Here is an 18501-nt window from a genome sequence, read left to right on the forward strand (position 1 = left end):
TTTAAACCATATGAATGCAGTATATAGTGAAAAATAAAATTTAAGAAATTCTACATAAGGACAGTTCCAAGGAGAGTTAAAAATACAATCTAAGTCTAGTACTGGTCTCAGACATCTTTTGAACATCTACTAAAAGATTGCTTTCTATTAATTGTCTTAACTGAGGTAAAGTTTACATCCAGTGAGTCACACAGATCTTACATGTAAGACTCAATGACTTTGACAAATATACACATCTATGTAACCAGTATTCCAATCAAGAGGTAGAATAATCCCATTACCCCAAAGTTTCTTTAAGCTTCTTTCCAAACCTATCCCAATCCCCAATAGGCAACCACTATTCTGATTTCTATCTTCATAGCTAAACTTTCTCAATCAAATGAATCATATAGGTTCTCATTTGTGTGCCCAGGTTTTTCTCAATTTATTATTTTAAGAGTCATTTACATTGTTGCATGTCTCATTATGGTATTCATTTTATTTTTATTGCTGAGTAGTATGCCATTGTATGGATAGATGCACTATGATTTATCTATTCAACTACATGGGCAATTGGGTTGCTTCAGGTTAGGGGACATTGCCAATAAAGCTGCTATGAACATTGTTGTAAAATATCTTTTTCTGGATACATGTTTTCATTGCTTTTGGTCAAATACCTGGAGTGGAATTGTTGGATGATAGAGTAAATATAAATTTAACATTAAAAGAAACTGTCTAACAGTTCTCCACAGTGGTTGTATGATTTTACACTTCCACTAACAATGTACAACTGTTCTGGTTGCTTCACATACTTGCCAAAATTTGGTGTCATCAGTGTTTTTGACTTTTAATTATTCTAATGGGTTTGAAATGACATCTCTGGAAGATGGCAACAGCCAACGCAGCTGGAGTTCCCTGTGGCCAAGCAGAAAACAGTGAGAAGCCCAATGCTCTGGACATGACCTCCAAAGATTACTACTTTGACTCCTGCGCTCACTTTGGCAGCCATGAGGAGATGCTAAAAGAGGAGATGTGCACCTCCATGTTTCACAACCAGCTCCTCTTCAAGGCCAAGATGGTGCTGCACACGGGTCAGGCACAGGATTCTCTGTATGTTTGCTGCCAAGGCTAGGCCCGCAAGGTCATGGAAATTGAGTGTTCCAGTAGGTATCTCTGATTATGCAGTGAAGATCATCAAAGCCAACAGGTTAGACTGTGTGGTGACCATCATCAAGGGAAAGGTAGAGAAGGCGGAGCTTCCAGTGGAGAAGATTGACATAATCAATGAGTGGATGGGCTACTGTCTCTTCTATCAGTCAATGCTCAACACTGTGCTCTATGCTCAAGATGTGGTGGCACCCAATGGCCTCATTTTCTCAGGCCCAGCCACGCTGAACATGACAGCCCTGGAGGACTGGCAGTATAAAGACTACAAGATCCACTGGTGGGAGAACGTGTATGGCTTTGACATGTCTTGCATGAAATACCTGGCCTTCAAGGAGCCCTTGGTGGATGTGGTGGACCCCAAGCAGCTAGTCATCAACACCTTCCTCATAAAGGAGATGGACATCTACACTGCAAAAGTGGGAGACTTCACCTTCACCCCTCCCTGCTGCCTACAAGTGAAGCAGCACAACTACGTGCATGCCCTGGTGGCCTACATCAACATCGAGTTCACCCACTGCCACAAGAGGACCGGCTTCTCCCCCAGCCCTGAGATGCCATACATGCACTGGAAGCAGACAGTGCTCTACATGGAAGACTACCTAATGGTGAAGACAGGAGAGGAGATCTATGGCACCACTAGCATGCGGCCCAATGCCAAGAATAATCGCTACCTGAACTTCACTATTGACCCAGACTTCAAGAGCCAGCTGTGTGGAGCTGTTTTGCTCCACTGACTACAGAATGTGCTGAGACAATACCCTCTTTCTCCCACCCCAGCAGGGCCAGAGGCTGCGGCGTTCTTGGGTAGTTTCAGGTCTCCCCTTCCTTGCCCTTCCTCAGAAGGGGGTTTTAGGGGCCTGGGTCTAGGGTGGGAGGTTGCGGGGAGGGCACATCGTGACTGTGTTTTTTATAACATTTTTTATATGGTTACATCTACGCCAATAAATCCTCCACTGGGGAAAAAAAAGAAATGACAACTATTGTTTTTTTGTTAATCTTCACCCGAGGGTATTTTTCCATTGATTTTTTTAGAGAGAGTTGAAGGGATGGAGGGATGGAAGGAAGGAGGGGGAAGGAGAGAGAGGGAGAGAAAGTGATAAATAACATCAACTGGTTGTGCCCCACCCTGATTGGATGGAATGGAACCTGCAACCCAGGCATACGAACCAAAAGGTGCATGGCCCACACTCTAACCACTGAAAAACATCAGGCAGGGTTCATTGTGATTTTAATGTGCATTTCCCTGATGTCTAATGATATTGAGTGCTTTTTCATGTGCTTATTGGCCATTTGTATATCTTCTTTTCTGAAGTGTAAATGGACACTTTTTAAAAACTTGAAGTATTGGATTTTTCATCTTTGAACCATTTGTTAATTGAAGATTTTTATATGTTCATGATACAAATTCATCAGATATATGTGTTGCTAACTTTTTTTTACCAATCTGTGGCTCAGTTTTTTATTTTATTAATAGTGTCTGATGAATAAAAGTTTTTAATTTTGATGAAGTAGAATTTATCACCTTTTCATTTTATGATTCATGCTTGCTGAAAACTTTCTGCCTAGTTCAAAATCATGAAAATATCTTCATATGTTTTCTTCTAGAAGTTTCATAATTTTAGTTTTTATGTTAGGTCTATAATTTATCTCAAATTATTTGTGTGTGTGTGTGTGTGTGTGTGTGTGTGTGTGTGTGTGATGTGAAATGAGGGCCAGTACTCATTTTTTTCCCATTTAACAGTTTTTCAAATTGTTCTAAAACTAGTTGTTGAACAGACTTTCCTTTCCTCCATTGAATTACCTTGGCACTTTTGTCAAAAATCAATTAGTAATATATGTATGGATAAATTTCTGGGTTCTCTATTCTGTTCCATAGATCTATTTACAGATCCTTATACTAATACCACACTGTCTTAATGATTGTAGTTTTAGAGTGGATCTTGAAATCACATAGTATAAATACTCCAAATTTGTTCTCTTTTGAGTTGTTTTAGCTTTTCTCAGTTCTTTGCATTTCCATATAAATTTTTAAATAGTCTTGTCATTCTCTATTTAAAAAAAAAGGCTGCTGGGATCTTGATTAGGCATAACTGACATCTTAATAATAATGAATCTTACAACAACCCATGATATATTTCTCTATTTATGCTATATGTCCCCATTTAAGTCTTTCTTAATTACTCTCATTAATGTTTTTTTTTTTAATTTTGGTGCCAAGGTCTTACAAAGCTTTTGTTAATTTTTTCTTAATATTTTGTGTTTTCTTTTATACACTAGGAAGATTTTAAAAATAGATTCTCGCCCTAACCGGTTTGGCTCAGTGGATAGAGCGTTGGCCTGCGGACTGAAGGGTCCCAGGTTCGATTCCGGTCAAGGGCATGTACCTTGGTTGCGGGCACATCCCCAGTAGGGGGTGTGCAGGAGGCAGCTGATCGATGTGTCTCTCTCATCGATGTTTCTAACTCTCTATCCCTCTCCCTTCCTCTCTGTAAAAAAAAATCAATAAAATATATATTTTTTAAAAATAGATTCTCTTATAACAGTCTGAAGCACCTAAAAGTTAAAGCTCACTTTAAAAAAATACCTTTGGGCCCTGGCTGGGTAGTTCAGTTGTTTAGAGCATCATCCTGATACACCAAGGTGGGTTCGATCCCCAGTTAGGGCATATACAAGAATCAACCCACTGCAGAAGATGGCGGCTGGCAGGACAGAGGTGAGGGAGAGGAAGTGAGCGAGTGAGGGTGTGAAAGGAGAGTGTGTGGATGTGTGTGGTGTATGTGTGAGTGAGTGAGTGAGGGACAGTTAAATCTCTCAGGAACAGCAGGGGCTGGCAGACAGGCTCTCCTTGACAAGTAGAGACTACCACCGCTGTGGGCACTCCCCACACTGCGGGACTCCAGCACGGAGCCCACGCCATCTTGAAGGGGAGAACGGCCTTTTTAGGAACTCATCAGCACCACCACCCAGACAGGCCTTGGAACTGCCCTGCAACCCAGCAGCCACTCCAGCCAAAATCCTGCTGTCCCACCCACAGACCCACAGACCCTGGGACCTCCACCTCTAAAGGTGGACTGCTCGGCAGCAGTAAGTGCAACCTCCCCCTCCCCAGTGGCAGAACTCCGGACAAAACATTCACGCAGCGCAGGCAGCCAGGGCACACCACTCTGTAGGCAGCACCTGGGAGCCACTGGGAACCCCCGCGGGTGTGATTTTGTACAGACAAGGGTGCGCGGCCCTGCAGAAGAAATTCTGAACTCCCTCTTCCTGAATAACTGCCCACAGACACCCCAGCTGTGCAACTTCCGTGCCAGGACCCCTCAGAGTGTGTCAGAGCTCTGCGCAGGCAAACTCACCACCACAGACAAGGGAAGGCACCCTGAGCCCATATATCCACAGGGTCCTCTGGGGAGCTGCTTTGAGCCCCTGTTGGGTGTGATTCTGTACAGACAAGGACACGCTGCCCCGCAGTAGAAATTCTGAACTCCCTCTTCCTGAATAACTGCCCACATTCACCCCAGCTGCTCAACCTCAGTGCCAGGACCCCTCAGAGTGAGTCAGAGCTCTGCACCGGCAAACACACCTCCACAGATGCGAATTTCCAACAGGCAGGCACCCTGAGCCCATCTACCCACAGGGCGCTAGTGGGAGCCACTGTGAGCTCTCCCTAGGTGTGATCTTGGACAAACAGTGGCACCCTCCCCACTGGCAGTAGAAATTCTGAATTCACTCATCCTGGAGACCTGCCCACAGGTGCCTCAATTACACGGCTTCACTGCCAGGGCCCTTCTGAGAGCTTCAGTGTGTCTCACAGGCAAACATACTGTGGGTGCCCCTGTGAGCCGCCACTGGGAGTGAGCGCCTATCCACCACAGGTGCAGCAACAAAAGCTGAGTCTGCCCACCCCACAACAACAGAACTCTGGACACCACAGTCATGCCTTTCCAGAGGGCATGACTGTGGTGAACCCCTGAACCCCATCATCCCAACAGACGGTTCCTGGGTGCCACTGTGAGTCCCCACTGGACATGCGTGATTTCAACTAAGGTTGCATACAGCAAAAATTCGGACACTCCCATCCACAGCTGCTGACTTCTAGACACCGCAGTTGTGCCTCTCAAGCTCGCAGGCCTACATCAAGAGAACCCAAATAGATCAAGTAGGGAGCTACACTAGATTACTAAGCCCAGGAGAACTGAGAGATTACACCAGTAGCACCATCCCCAAAAGAACCCGGGTAGCAAAGCAATTGGATCTACAATTAAAACATTACAGGAAGATATGGGAAGACAAAAAAAGCAACCTCCGAAGGAAAGAAAAAGAGAAATCACCAGAAAGGGAGTTAAATGAAATTGAGGCTAGCAGCTTAACAGAGAAAGAATTCAGAGTAATGGTTATAAGGATGTTTAAAAGGCTGGATGACAAACACATGCAACTCAATGAGAATTATGAGGAGCTGAATGAGAATGTCGCTAACATGAAAAAGAACCAAGAGGAGATGAAGAAATACATAGCTGCAATAAAGAACACAATGGAAGGCTTAAACAGTAGACTAGAAGAGGCTGAGGACCACATCAGCGAATTAGAAGACAAGGTAGGGAAAAACACACAAACACAGCAGCAACTGGAAAGAAGACTTAAAAAGCAAGAGGAAAGCCAAAGGGAGCTTTGGGACAAGACAAAACACAACAATATTCGCATAATAGGGGTACCAAAAGGAAAGGAAGAGAAGCAAGGAATAGAAAAAAAAAAAACATGCAAGTCCAAGAAGCACATAGAGTCCCAAACAAGATGAACCCTAAAAGACCGACACCAAGACATATCATAATTAAATTGGCAAACACCAATGACAAAGTAAGAATCTTAAAGGCTGCCAGAGAGAGACATAAAGTTACCTACAAAGGTTCTCCTATTAGAATATCAACGGATTTCTCGACAGAAACACACCAGGCCAGAAGGGAATGGAATGAAATTTACAAAGTGATGCAAAGCAAGGGACTGAACCCAAGAATACTATACCCAGCAAGGCTATCATTCAAAATTGAAGATGGAATCAGGAGCTTCACAGACAAAAAAGGGCTAAGAGAGTTTATCACTACCAAGCCAGCAATACAAAAAATGCTAAAGGGACTCCTGTAAAAAGAAGAAAGAGAAAGTCAAGAAGAAACACAAACATTAAGGAAAAATATGACAACAAACATGTACTTGTCAATAATAACATTAAACATAAATGGATTAAATGCACCAATCAAAAGACATAGGGTAGCTGAATGGATAAGAAAACATGACCCATATATTTGCTGACTGCAAGAGACCCAGCTCAGAACAAAGGATTCACACAGACTGAGAGTGAAGGGATGGAAAAACATTTTTCAGGCAAATGGAAATGAGAAAAAAGCTGGGATTGCGATACTTATATCTAATAAAAATAGACCTCAAAGAAAAGGCCATAACAAGAGATAAGGAAGGCCTCATCATAATACTAAAGGGAGCAATTCAACAAGAAGATATAAGTCTGGTAAACATATATGCACCCAATACAGAAGCACCCAAATACATAAAACAACTTCTGGAAGATATCAAGGGAGAGATTGATAACAATGCAGTCATAGTAGGGGACTTTAATACCCCACTGACACCACTGGATAAATCAACTAAACAAAAAATCAGCAAAGAAACAGCAATCCTAAATGACACACTAGATCAGATGGACTTAATTGACATCTTTAGAACATTGCACCCCAAAGCTACAGAATATACATTCTTCTCCAGTGCACATGGGACATTTTCAAGGATAAAACACATATTAGGACACAGGCAAAGTCAGTTCAAATTCAAGAAGACAGAAATCATATCAAGCACCTTCTCAGATCACAATGGCATAAAACTGGAAATCAACTACAATAAAAACAATCCAAAAAAATCAAACACTTGGAGACTAAATAGCATGCTATTAAACAATAACTGGGTTACCAGAGAGATCAAAGAAGAAATAAAAAACCTCATGGCAACAAATGACAATAAAAACACAACAATCCAAAATCTATGGGACACAGCGAAAGCAGTCTTGAGAGGGAAGTTCATAGCTCTACAAGCCTACTGCAAAAAACAAGAAACAATGGTAATAAATTATCTAACCCTATAACTCAAAGAGTTAGAATGAGAGCAACAAGAAAAGCCCAATGTAAGCAGAAGGAAGGAAATAATAAGGATCAGAGCGGAGATAAACGACATAGAGACCAAAGAAACAATACAAAAGATCAACAAAACCAAGAGCTGGTTCTTTGAAAGGATAATCAAGATTGATGAACCTCTAGCCAGGCTCACCAAGAAGCTAAGAGAGAGAACCCAAATCAACAAAATCAGAAATAAAAGAGGAGAAATAACAACAGACCCCACAGAAATACAAAGGATTGTTAAAAAATATTATGAACAACTCTATTCCAACAAACCAGACAAACTGGATGAAATGGACATATTCCTAGAAAAATATAACCTTCCAAAACTCAATCAGGAAGAATCCAAAAACCTCAATAGGCCAATAACTATGGAAGAAATTGAAGCAGTCATTAAAAAGCTTCCAGCAAATAAAAGCCCAGGGTCAGACGGCTACACAGGGGAGTTTTATCAAACATTCAAGGAAGAACTAAAACCTATCCTCCTCAGACTACTCCAAAAAATTCAAGAGGAAGGAACACTTCCAAGCTCCTTCTATGAAGCCAGCATCACCCTAATACCAAAACCAGATAAAGACAATACAATGAAAGAGAATTACAGGCCAATATCCCTCATGAACATAGATGCCAAAATCCTCAACAAAATTCTAGCAAATGGGATCCAGCAGTACATCAGAAAGATCATACACCATGACCAAGTAGGATTTATCCCAGGGATGCAAGGATGGTACAATATCCGCAAATCAATAAACGTGATACATCACATAAACAAATTGAGAGTTAAAAACCACATAGTCATATCAATTGATGCAGAAAAAGCATTTGACAAATTCCAACACCCATTTTTGATAAAAACTCTCAGCAAGGTGGGAATAAAAGGATTATACCTCAACATAATAAAAGCCATATATGACAAACCCACAGCCAACATCATACTCAATGGGCAAAAACTAAAACCATTTCCCCTAAGAACAGGAATAAGACAGGGATGCCCGATTTCACCACTCTTGTTCAACATAGCACTAGAAGTACTAGCCATCGCGATTAGACAAGAAGAAATAAAAGGCATCCAAATTGGAAAAGAAGAAGTAAAACTGTCCTTATTCGCAGATGACATGATACTGTACATAGAAAACCCTAAATACTCCATCAAAAAATTATTAGACTTAATAAATGAATTCGGCAATGTAGCAGAATACAAAATTAATGCCAAGAAATTTATGGCATTTCTATACACCAACAGTGAACTTACAGAAAGAGAGACTAAAAAAGCAATCCCATTTACCATCGCACCAAAAAAATTTAAGATACCTAGGAATAAACTTAACTAAGGAGGTAAAAGACCTCTACTCAGAAAACTACAAGACATTGAAAAAAGAGATGAAGACATAAATAGATGGAAGAGCATACTGTGTTCATGGATTGGTAGAATCAACATCATTAAAATGTCCATACTACCCAAAGCAATCTATAGATTCAATGCACTCCCCATTAAAATACCAACGGCATATTTCACAGACCTAGAAAGAATTCACCAAAAATTCATCTGGAATAAAAAAAGACTCCGAATAGCTACAGCAATCCTGATAAAGAACAAAGTAGGAGGGATCTCAATACCAGATTTCAAGCTGTATTACAAAGCCACTGTTCTCAAAACAGCCTGGTACTGGCATAAGAACAGGCATATAGACCAATGGAATAGAATAGAGAACCCAGATATCGACCCAAACCATTATGCTCAATTAATATTTGACAAAGGAGGCAAGAGCATACAACGGAGTCAAGACCATCTCTTCAATAAATGGTGTTGGGAAAATTGGACAGATACATGCAAAAAAATGAAACTAGACCACCAACTTACACCATACACAAAAATAAACTCAAAATGGATAATGGACTTAAACGTAAGACGGGAAACCATAAAAATACTAGAGGAATCCACAGGCAACAAAATCTCAGACATATGCCAAAAGAACTTCTTCACTGACACTACCCCTAGGGCAATGGAAGCTAAAGAGAAAATTAACAAATGGGACTACATCAAAATAAAAAGCTTTTGCACAGCAAGAGAAACCATCAACAAAACAACAAGAAAGCCCACTCTATGGGAGAGCATATTTGCAAATGTTACCACTGATAAAGGTTTAATCTCTAACATCTACAGGGAACTTATACAATGTAATAAAAGGAAGATAAATGATCCAATAAAAAAAATGGGCAACAGACCTAAATAGAATATTTTCAAAAGAAGACAGAAGGAAGGCCAAGAGACATATGAAAACATGCTCAAAGTCACTAATTATCTGAGAGATGCAAATCAAAACGACAATGCGGTACCATCTCACACCTGTCAGAATGGCTATCATAAACAAATCAACAAACAACAAGTGCTGGTGAGGATGCAGAGAAAAAGGAACCCTCGTGCACTACTGGTGGGAATGCACACTGGTGCAGCCACTGTGGAGAACAGTATGGAGTTTCCTCAAAAAAATAAAAATGGAACTCCCATTTGATCCAGTAATTCCACCCCTAGGAATATATCCCAAGAAAACAGAAATACCAATCAGAAAGGATATATGCACCCCTATGTTCATAGCAGCACAATTTACAATAGCTAAGATTTGGAAACAGCCTAGGTGCCCATCAGCAGATGACTGGATCAGAAAACTGTGGTACATCTACACAATGGAATACTATGCTGCCATAAAAAAGAAGTTCTTACCATTTGCAGCAACCTGGATAGAACTGGAGAGCATTATGCTAAGTGAAATAAGCCAGTCAATGAAAGAAAAATATCACATGATCTCACTCATTTATGGATAATAAAGAATATTATAAACTGATGAACGAAAAGATAGATACAAAGGCAGTAAAGCATCAAACAGACTGTCAAATTACAGCGGGAAGGTTAGGGAGAGGTGGGGGAGATAAGAGATCAACCAAAGGACTTGTATGCATGCATATAAGCATAACCAATGGACGCAAGACACTGAATGGTGAGGGCATGTATGGGAGTGGGTGGGGGGGCATTGGGAAGATATGTACACATGTAATACCTTAATTAAAAAATGGAAAAAAGAATCAACCAATGAATGCATAACTAAGTGGAACAACAAATCAATGTTTCTCTCTTCTTCTCTAATCAATTAATTAAAAATTATTTTTTAAAAATACCTTTGCCTGGCTGGTGTGGCTCAGTGGTTGAGCATCAACTCATGAACCAAGAGGTCACCAGTTCAATTCCCTGTCATGGTATATGCCTGGGTTTTGGGCTTGACCCCCCAGTAGGGGGCAGCAGGAGGCAGCCAATCGATGTTTCTCATCAATGTTTCTATCTATCCCTCTTCCTCTCTCTCTAAAAATCAATAAAAACGTATTTTAAAAAATAAAATTTAAAAATACCTTTAAGTTCCTAGTTAAATATTAAGAGGTTGGGGCACATATAAGGTTAATACAAAAGAAAATACAAGGGTGATGCTAAAGAGATATTATAAGGCAGCATGTGTATACCGGTACATGTTAATTCAATGTAGAGACCATAAGAGGAGCTAGTGATGGAAAGAAGGCACAGGAGAGTTTCTGAGGTACTAATAACATTTAATTTTTTTTTCATCAGAGTTAATAAATGTGTTCAATTTGAGAAAATTCAACAAGAAGTGTTTTTTATCTGTACCCTTTTATATGCATTTTGTAATCCAATTTAAAAAGTGAACTAAATTTAAAAAAACCACATCTCAGGCCCTTGACAGTCTGCTGAACTGAACTGTGAGTCCTTGCAGGGATGATAATATTTTATATATCACTGAAACACAGACAAGCAAATACCTGGTGCAAAAATTCTGGAGCTGAAATGCTTAAGAAGGAGAAAGGAATATGGGGAAATAAAGGGAAAAGGAAGGTGGATAAGATAGAGGGGGAAAAATATGAGGAGATAATATGGAGGGCAATTAATATGAAACAATGTTCTCTGACAGAATCAACTAAAAAAATACTGAGTATTTGTTCTTTATTTACTTTAGTCCCCAAATTAAGATAGGTTAGGAAGATAGCTTACTTAAAAGGATTAAAAATGGCGACAGATTCTGAGGCCTGAAGTCACCATCCCTCCGGGCAAGCACCCAGGGTGCCTCAGCTCCAGTGAATGCCTGGGTCTTGGCACTGGGAATGCCCACTTGGGTCACACACACTGCTCCACGTGTGCCCCGGATCACTGTAGCCTTACCCACATGGCATTCTGGTTCTCTGTTCTCTGTGTCTGTACTTCTTGGTGTCTGTTTCCTAGCGAGCTTGGGCACTCAGTGCATTGGCCTCTCCTTCCATCCCCTGGGTAGAGCATCCATGACCATGTATCCTGGGCTCAAGGTGGCCATGGCCGTAAATTCTCTCACACATGGCTGGTGGCCTTGGGCCTGTGGTGGTGCAGACACCAATCTGGTGCTTCCCACTGTTAATTTATTGTCCAGAAATTTAACTCTAACTAGTCAGAGTTGTTGACTTTTACTTTATGATTCCTTCACATCCTCAGAGGATGTTCTCTACTTTCTGTGTCTCCTATGGCCTAGCGTCCACCTAGTCTCCCAACAGACGGTGCCGCACTGGTTCCTGGCTACTTCCACTGCCCCCCACACTCGTCACCATGTCTTCTGTCCTGGGCCTGTTGGCATCTGTTTTCTCCGACAATAAACATCTGTTCTGACCCCTAAAAAAAAAAATGGCGACAGAGTAAGTGGAAGCTACACGGACACTCTCCCAGGACCAAACTAGAAATATAAATACAATACAGAAAAACCATCCTGAAAAATCCACTGAAGATTAGGTGAAGAGAACCCTGATAACCAAGGATGGAAAGTGGAGACCACACAGAGACTGGTAGAAACTGTGGAAGACAAGAAAAGGATAGCCAGGCTCCCACAGACAGCAGCTGAAGGTCCAGAGGGACATCTCAGCTGTGGGGGGTTCCCATGAGAGCTCTGGGCTCTAAACCCCAAGCTGGGATCCCCAGCCCAGAGTAACAGAACTGAGAAAGGTGTTCACTTAACACCTGGCTATGAAAAGCACCAGGGTTTCTATCTGCCAGACAAAAACAAATGGGAATGCACACACCATCTTAAAGGGCCAACACACAAAATTTCGAGTGCAGGCATTCACCTTGGGCTCTACCAGAGGTAAGATAGAATGGACCTGTGTGACGAGAGTCTAGGATTGTGGGCTCTGAAGGCATCCACCCTGGTATCCTGTGCTGAATCATTCCTCATGCTGCAGAGGACATCTTTCTCCTACTGATCTTTACTATCCAGGTGGTTTTGGCCTGGGGGAAAGGCAGTCGCCACACCCTGGTGAAAGAACTCTCTCCCCACCTTATGGTCCATAGACTAAGGCAAATCAAGACTGATAACAATCAGACTGAAGGCAGAGGAAGATATCTGGGGTCTTTGAGGCTTTGCATGACTTCCTTCTGGGCTTGGTATTAGGAAAAGCAGACCCTGTTCCACATCTAGATTCTTTTCAAAGGCATCCAGCCTCAGCAGAGGGAGCCACAAGCTGTGGATTGCTGAAATCCCCAAGCAGGGTACTCAGGGCAATTCAGAAACAGCATCTGACATTGTCCTGCACTAGAGATTGGGAGACCTAGCAGATCTACTTAATACATAGACACAAACCCAAACAGGAAGCCAAAATTGGGAGAGAGAAAAAAACAACCCCCAAATGAAAGAACAAGGGAATTCTCCAGAAGAAGAGATAAATGAAATGGAGATAAGAAACTTATCTGATATCGAGTTCAGAATAATGATGGTAAAAATGCTCTACAGCATTAGAAAAGATATAGTAATTGTGAAAAAAGAACAGTCAGAAATAAAGAATGACATAGCACTAATAAAGAACACATTGGAAGGAACACACACTACATTAGGGGAAGTTAGGGATTGGATCAGTGAATTAAAAGACAGGGTAAAAAAATCACTCAATCAGAGAAACAAACAACAAACAAAAAAAATTAAAAAAACAGGAGGACAGCTTAAAGGAGCTGTGGGACAACATGAAATATAACAATATTCACATTATATGTGTGCCAGAAGGGGAAGAAAGGGGGAAAGGATAGAGAATGTGTTTGAAGAAATAATGGCAGAAAACTTCCCTAACCTGGTGAAGGAAAAAGTTACACAAGTTCAGGAGGTACAGAGAGTCCCACGCAAGAAGAACCCAAACAGACCCACACTCAGACCCACACATTTAATCATAGTTAAAATGCCAAAAATTAAAGACAAAGAGAGAATCTTAAAGACAGCAAGAGAAAAGAAAATACCTACAAAGGAGCTCCCAAAAGGCTATCAGCTGATTTCTAAACAGAAACTCTACAGGCCAGAAGGGAATGGCATGAAGTACTCAAGGTAATGGAAAACAAGGATCTGAAACCAAGATTACTATATCAAGCAAGGCTATCATTCAAAATAGATGGTCAAATAAAGAGCTTCCCAGAAACAAAAAAATACCAAAGGAGTTCATCACCACCAAACTAGCACTGCAAGAAATGCTAAAGGGCCTGCTGAAATGACAAGAAGAAACACAGAGAGAGAAACCTAGGCATATAGAATTAAAATGGCAATAAATAAGTACCTATCAATAGTAACCTTAAATATAAATGGATAAAATGCTCCAATAAAAACACATAGGATGGCTGAATGGATAAGAAAACATGATCCATATATATGCTGTCTACAAGAGACCCACCTCATAACAAAGGACTCACACAGACTGAAAATGAAGGGTTGGGAAAATTTTTTTCAGGCAAATGGAAATGGAAAAAAAAGCTGGGGTTGCAAAAATCATATGTGACAAAATAGACCTCAAAGTGAAGGCCATAATAAGAGATAAGGAAGGCCACTTTATAATACTAAACAGATCGATACAACAAGAGGATATAACTCTGGTAAACATATATGTACCCAATACAGGAACACCCAAATACATTATAAAAACAAAACAAAAAACTTCTGGGAGATATCAAGAGTGAGATTGACAGCAATACAATCATAGTAGGGGATTTTAATACCCCACTGAAATCACTAGATAAATCTTATAGACAAAAAAATCAACAAAGAAACAACAAGCCTAAACGACTCACTAGATCAGACGGAACTGATCTTCAGAACATTACATTCTTCTCAAGTGCTCATGGGACATTTTTACAGATAGACCACATATTAGGACACAGGCAAAGTCTCTTCAAATTTAAGAAGATTAAAATCATATCAAGCATCTTCTCAGATCACAATGGCATAAAGTTAGAAATCAACTACAATAAAAAAACAGATAAAGACAATTTTAAAAAATCAAACACATGGAGGCTAAATAGCATGCTATTAAACAATGACTGGGTTACCAAAGAGATCCAAGAAGAAATTTTAAAAATCCTGGAAACAAATGACAATGAAAACACAACATCCAATATCTATGGGACACAGTGAAAGCAGTTCTGAGAGGGAAATTCATAAGACTACAGGCCTACCTCAAAAAACAAGAAAAACTGGAAATAAATTATCTAACCCTACAACTTAAAGAATTAGAAAGAGAGCAACAAGAAAAGCCCAGGGTAAGTAGAAGGAAAGAAATAATAAAGATCAGAGCGGAAATAAATGACATAGAGATAAAAAAAAAAATTCAAAACAATAAAAAAATCAATAGAACCAAGAGCTGTTTCTTTGAAAGGATAAACAAGATTGATAAACCTTTAGCCAGGCTTACCAAGAAGCAAAGAGAGAGGACCCACCCAAATAAACAAAATCAGAAATGAAAGAGGTGAAGTAACAACTGACCCCACAGAAATACAAAGGATTGTAAAACAAACAAACAAACAAACAAAAACTATGAACAACTGTATTTCAACAAACTGGACAATGTAGATGAAATGAACATATTCCTAGAAAAATACAATCTTCAAAAACTCAATCAAGAAGAATAAAAATAATCTAAATAGCCTGATAACTATGGATGAAATTGAAGCAGTAATTAAAAAAAAAAAAAAAAAAAAAAAAAAAACTTCCAGCAAACAAAGGCCCTGGTCCAAACAGCTTCACAGGGAAGTTTTACCAAACATTCAAAGAAGAACTAAAACCTAACCTCCGCCGAAACAGGTTTGGCTCAGTGGATAGAGTGTCGGCCTGCGGACTCAAAGGTCCCGGGTTCGATTCCGGTCAAGGGCATGTACCTTGGTTGCGGGCACATCCCCAGTGGGGGGTGTGCAAGAGGCAGCTGATCGATGTTTCTCATCGATGTTTCTAACTCCCTATCCCTCTCTCTTCCTCTCTGTAAAAAATCAATAAAATATATTAAAAAATAAATAAATAAATAAAATAAAACCTAACCTCCTCAAAATATTCAAGAGGAAGAAATACTTTCAAGCTCTGTTTATGAGGCCAGCATTACCCTAATCCCAAAATCACATAAAGACACTAAAAAGAAAGAGAAATACAGGCCAATATCCCTGATGAACATAGATGCTAAAAATCCTCAACAAAATTCTAGCAAGTCGGATCTAGCATTACATTAGAAAGATCATACACCATAACCAAGTGAATTCTAGCAAGTAGGATCTAGCATTACATTAGAAAGATCATACACCATAACCAAGTGAGATTTATTCCAGGAATGCAAGGCTGGTACGATACCCACAAATCAATAAACATTATACATCACATAAACAAACTGAAAGACAAAAATCACATGGTCATTTCAATTGATGCAGAAAAAGCATTCAACAAAATTCAACACCCTTTCTTGATAAAAACTCTCAGCAGCGTAGGAATAGAGGGATCATACCTCAACATAATAAAAACCTTATATGACAAACCTACAGTCAACATCATACTCAATGGGCAAAACCTTAAACCATTTCCCCTAAGACCAGGAAAAGACGGGGATGTCCACTTTTACCACTCATGTTTGACATAGTACTGGAAGTGCTAGCCATAGTGATCAGAGAAGAAGAAGACATGAAAGGCATCCTAATTGGAAAAGAAGAAGTAAAACCATAATTATTTTCAGCTGACATGATATTGTGCATAGAAAACCCTGAATACTCCATCAAAAAAACTACTTGATTTAATAAATGAATTTAGCAAAATAGCAGGATACAAAATTAACAACCAGAAATCTATGACATTTTTATACACTAACTAAAGGCCCGGTGCACGACATTCATGCACTGGGGGGCAGAGGGGTCCCTCAGCTGGCCTGCACCCTTGCACAATCTGGGACCCCTCGGGGGATGTCTGCCTGCCAGGGGGCAGCTTCTGAATTGAGAATCTCCCCCCTGGTGTCAGTGCGCATCATAGCAACCGGTTGTTCCACCATTTGGTCAATTTGCATATTAGCCTTTTATTATATAGGATAATGAACTCACAGAAAGAGAAACTAAAAAAAAAAATACCATTTACCATTGCAATAACAAAATTAAGGTACCTATGAATAAACTTAACTAAGGAGACAAAAGACCTGTACTCTGAAAACTATAGGACGTTGAAAAAAGAGATAGAAGAAGATATAAACAAGTGGAAGAATATACCATGTTCATGGATTGGTAGAATCAACATCATTAAAATGTCCATACTACCAAAAGCAATCTATAGATTCAACGCAATCCCCACTAAAATACCAATGGCATATTTCATAAATTTGGAACAAACTCTCCAAAAATGTATATGGAATAAAAAAAGACCCTAAGTCCTAACCAGCTTGGCTCAGTGGATAGAGCATCAGCCTGTGGACCGAAGGATCCTGGGTTGGATTCCAGTCAAGGGCACAGGCCTGGGTTGCGGGCTTGGTCCCCAGTAGGGGGTGTGCAGGAAGCAGCGGATCAATGATTCTCTCTGATCATTAATATTTCTATCTCCCTCTCCCTTCCTCTCTGAAATAATAAAAAATATACATATATTTTTTTAAAAGTCCCCAAATAGCTGCAGCAATCCTGAGAAAAAAAAGAACAAAGTTGGAGGGATCACAATACCAGACATAAAATTATATTACAAAGCCACTGTTTTCAAAACAGCATGGTACTGGCACAAGAACAGACACATAGACCAATGGAACAGAACAGAGAACCAAGAAATTGACCCAAACCATTATGCTCAATTAATATTTGACAAAGGAGGCAAGAATATACAATGAAGTCAAGACAGTCTCTTCAATAAATGGTGTTGGGAAAATTGGACAGATACAAGCAAAAAAAAGGAACTTGACCACCAACTTACTTCATTCACAAAAATAAACTTAAACTGGATAAAAGACTTAATCATAAGACAGGAAACCATAAAAATCTTAGAAGAATACATAGGCAGCAAAATATCAGATACTAGAGGCCCAGTACACAAATTTGTGCATGGGTGGGGTCTGGCTGGCCCAGCCCCAATCGGGGCAGATTGGGGCCAGGTCTGTCAGGAGGAGGAGTTGGCAGGAGGTTGGCTGGCCGGCCCGCCCCGATCAGGGCCGGGCCAGCTGGGGTGAGGGGCCACGGGCGATTGGCCAGCGGGCCCCGTCCCTGATTGGGGTGGTAGGGCTGATTTGGGGTCAGTGGCCGGGGGAGAGGCTGTGGGAGGTTGGCCCGCCAGCCCCACCCATGATTGGTGTGGGGTGGGGGGCAATCAGGGGCAGAGCTGGCTGGGGAGAGGGGCCGCAGGCTGATCGGGGTGATGGGGGCTGATTGGGGGTGGGGCCAGCCAGGAGGAGGGGCTGCGGGAGGTTGGCCGGCCGGCCCCACCCCCTGATCGGTCTAGTTCGTTGGCCACAGTAGGCGTCATAGAAACCGGTCATTATGGTCGTTACGGTGTTCTTGTCGCTGGCTTTTTATATATATAGATAGCTCGTAGAAATATGTTTACTAACACATCTCCTAGGTCAATGGAAACGAAGGAGAAAATAAACAAATGGGACTACATCAAAATAAAAAGCTTCTGCACAGCAAAAGAAACCATCAACAAAACAATAAGATAACCCACTGCATGGGAGAACATATTTGCCAATGTGACATCTGATAAGGGTTTAATCTCCAAAATTTATAGGGAAAGAGGATATAAAAGGACAAGGGACAAGTGAAAAAAATGCTCAGACACTAATCATCCAAGAGATGCAAATTAAAACGACAATAAGGTAACATCTCACACCTGTCAGAATGGCTATCATGAACAAA

The 18501-nt window shown here is 40.6% G+C and overlaps 1 protein-coding gene across 1 annotated transcript; it reads left to right on the forward strand.

Moving 5' to 3' along the window:
* Positions 1-865: 865 nt before the first annotated feature.
* LOC307097238 (protein arginine N-methyltransferase 1-like) lies at positions 866-1880 on the forward strand (the record flags this gene model as incomplete). The annotated part of the gene is given in 2 exon segments (XM_079767241.1): positions 866-1080; positions 1082-1880. Coding segments are annotated over 2 exon segments (1014 nt in total).
* Between the last annotated feature and the right edge of the window lie 16621 nt (positions 1881-18501).

Source organism: Cnephaeus nilssonii (genome assembly GCF_951640355.1).
Source record: "Cnephaeus nilssonii genome assembly, chromosome: 3".
NCBI lineage: Eukaryota > Metazoa > Chordata > Mammalia > Chiroptera > Vespertilionidae > Cnephaeus > Cnephaeus nilssonii.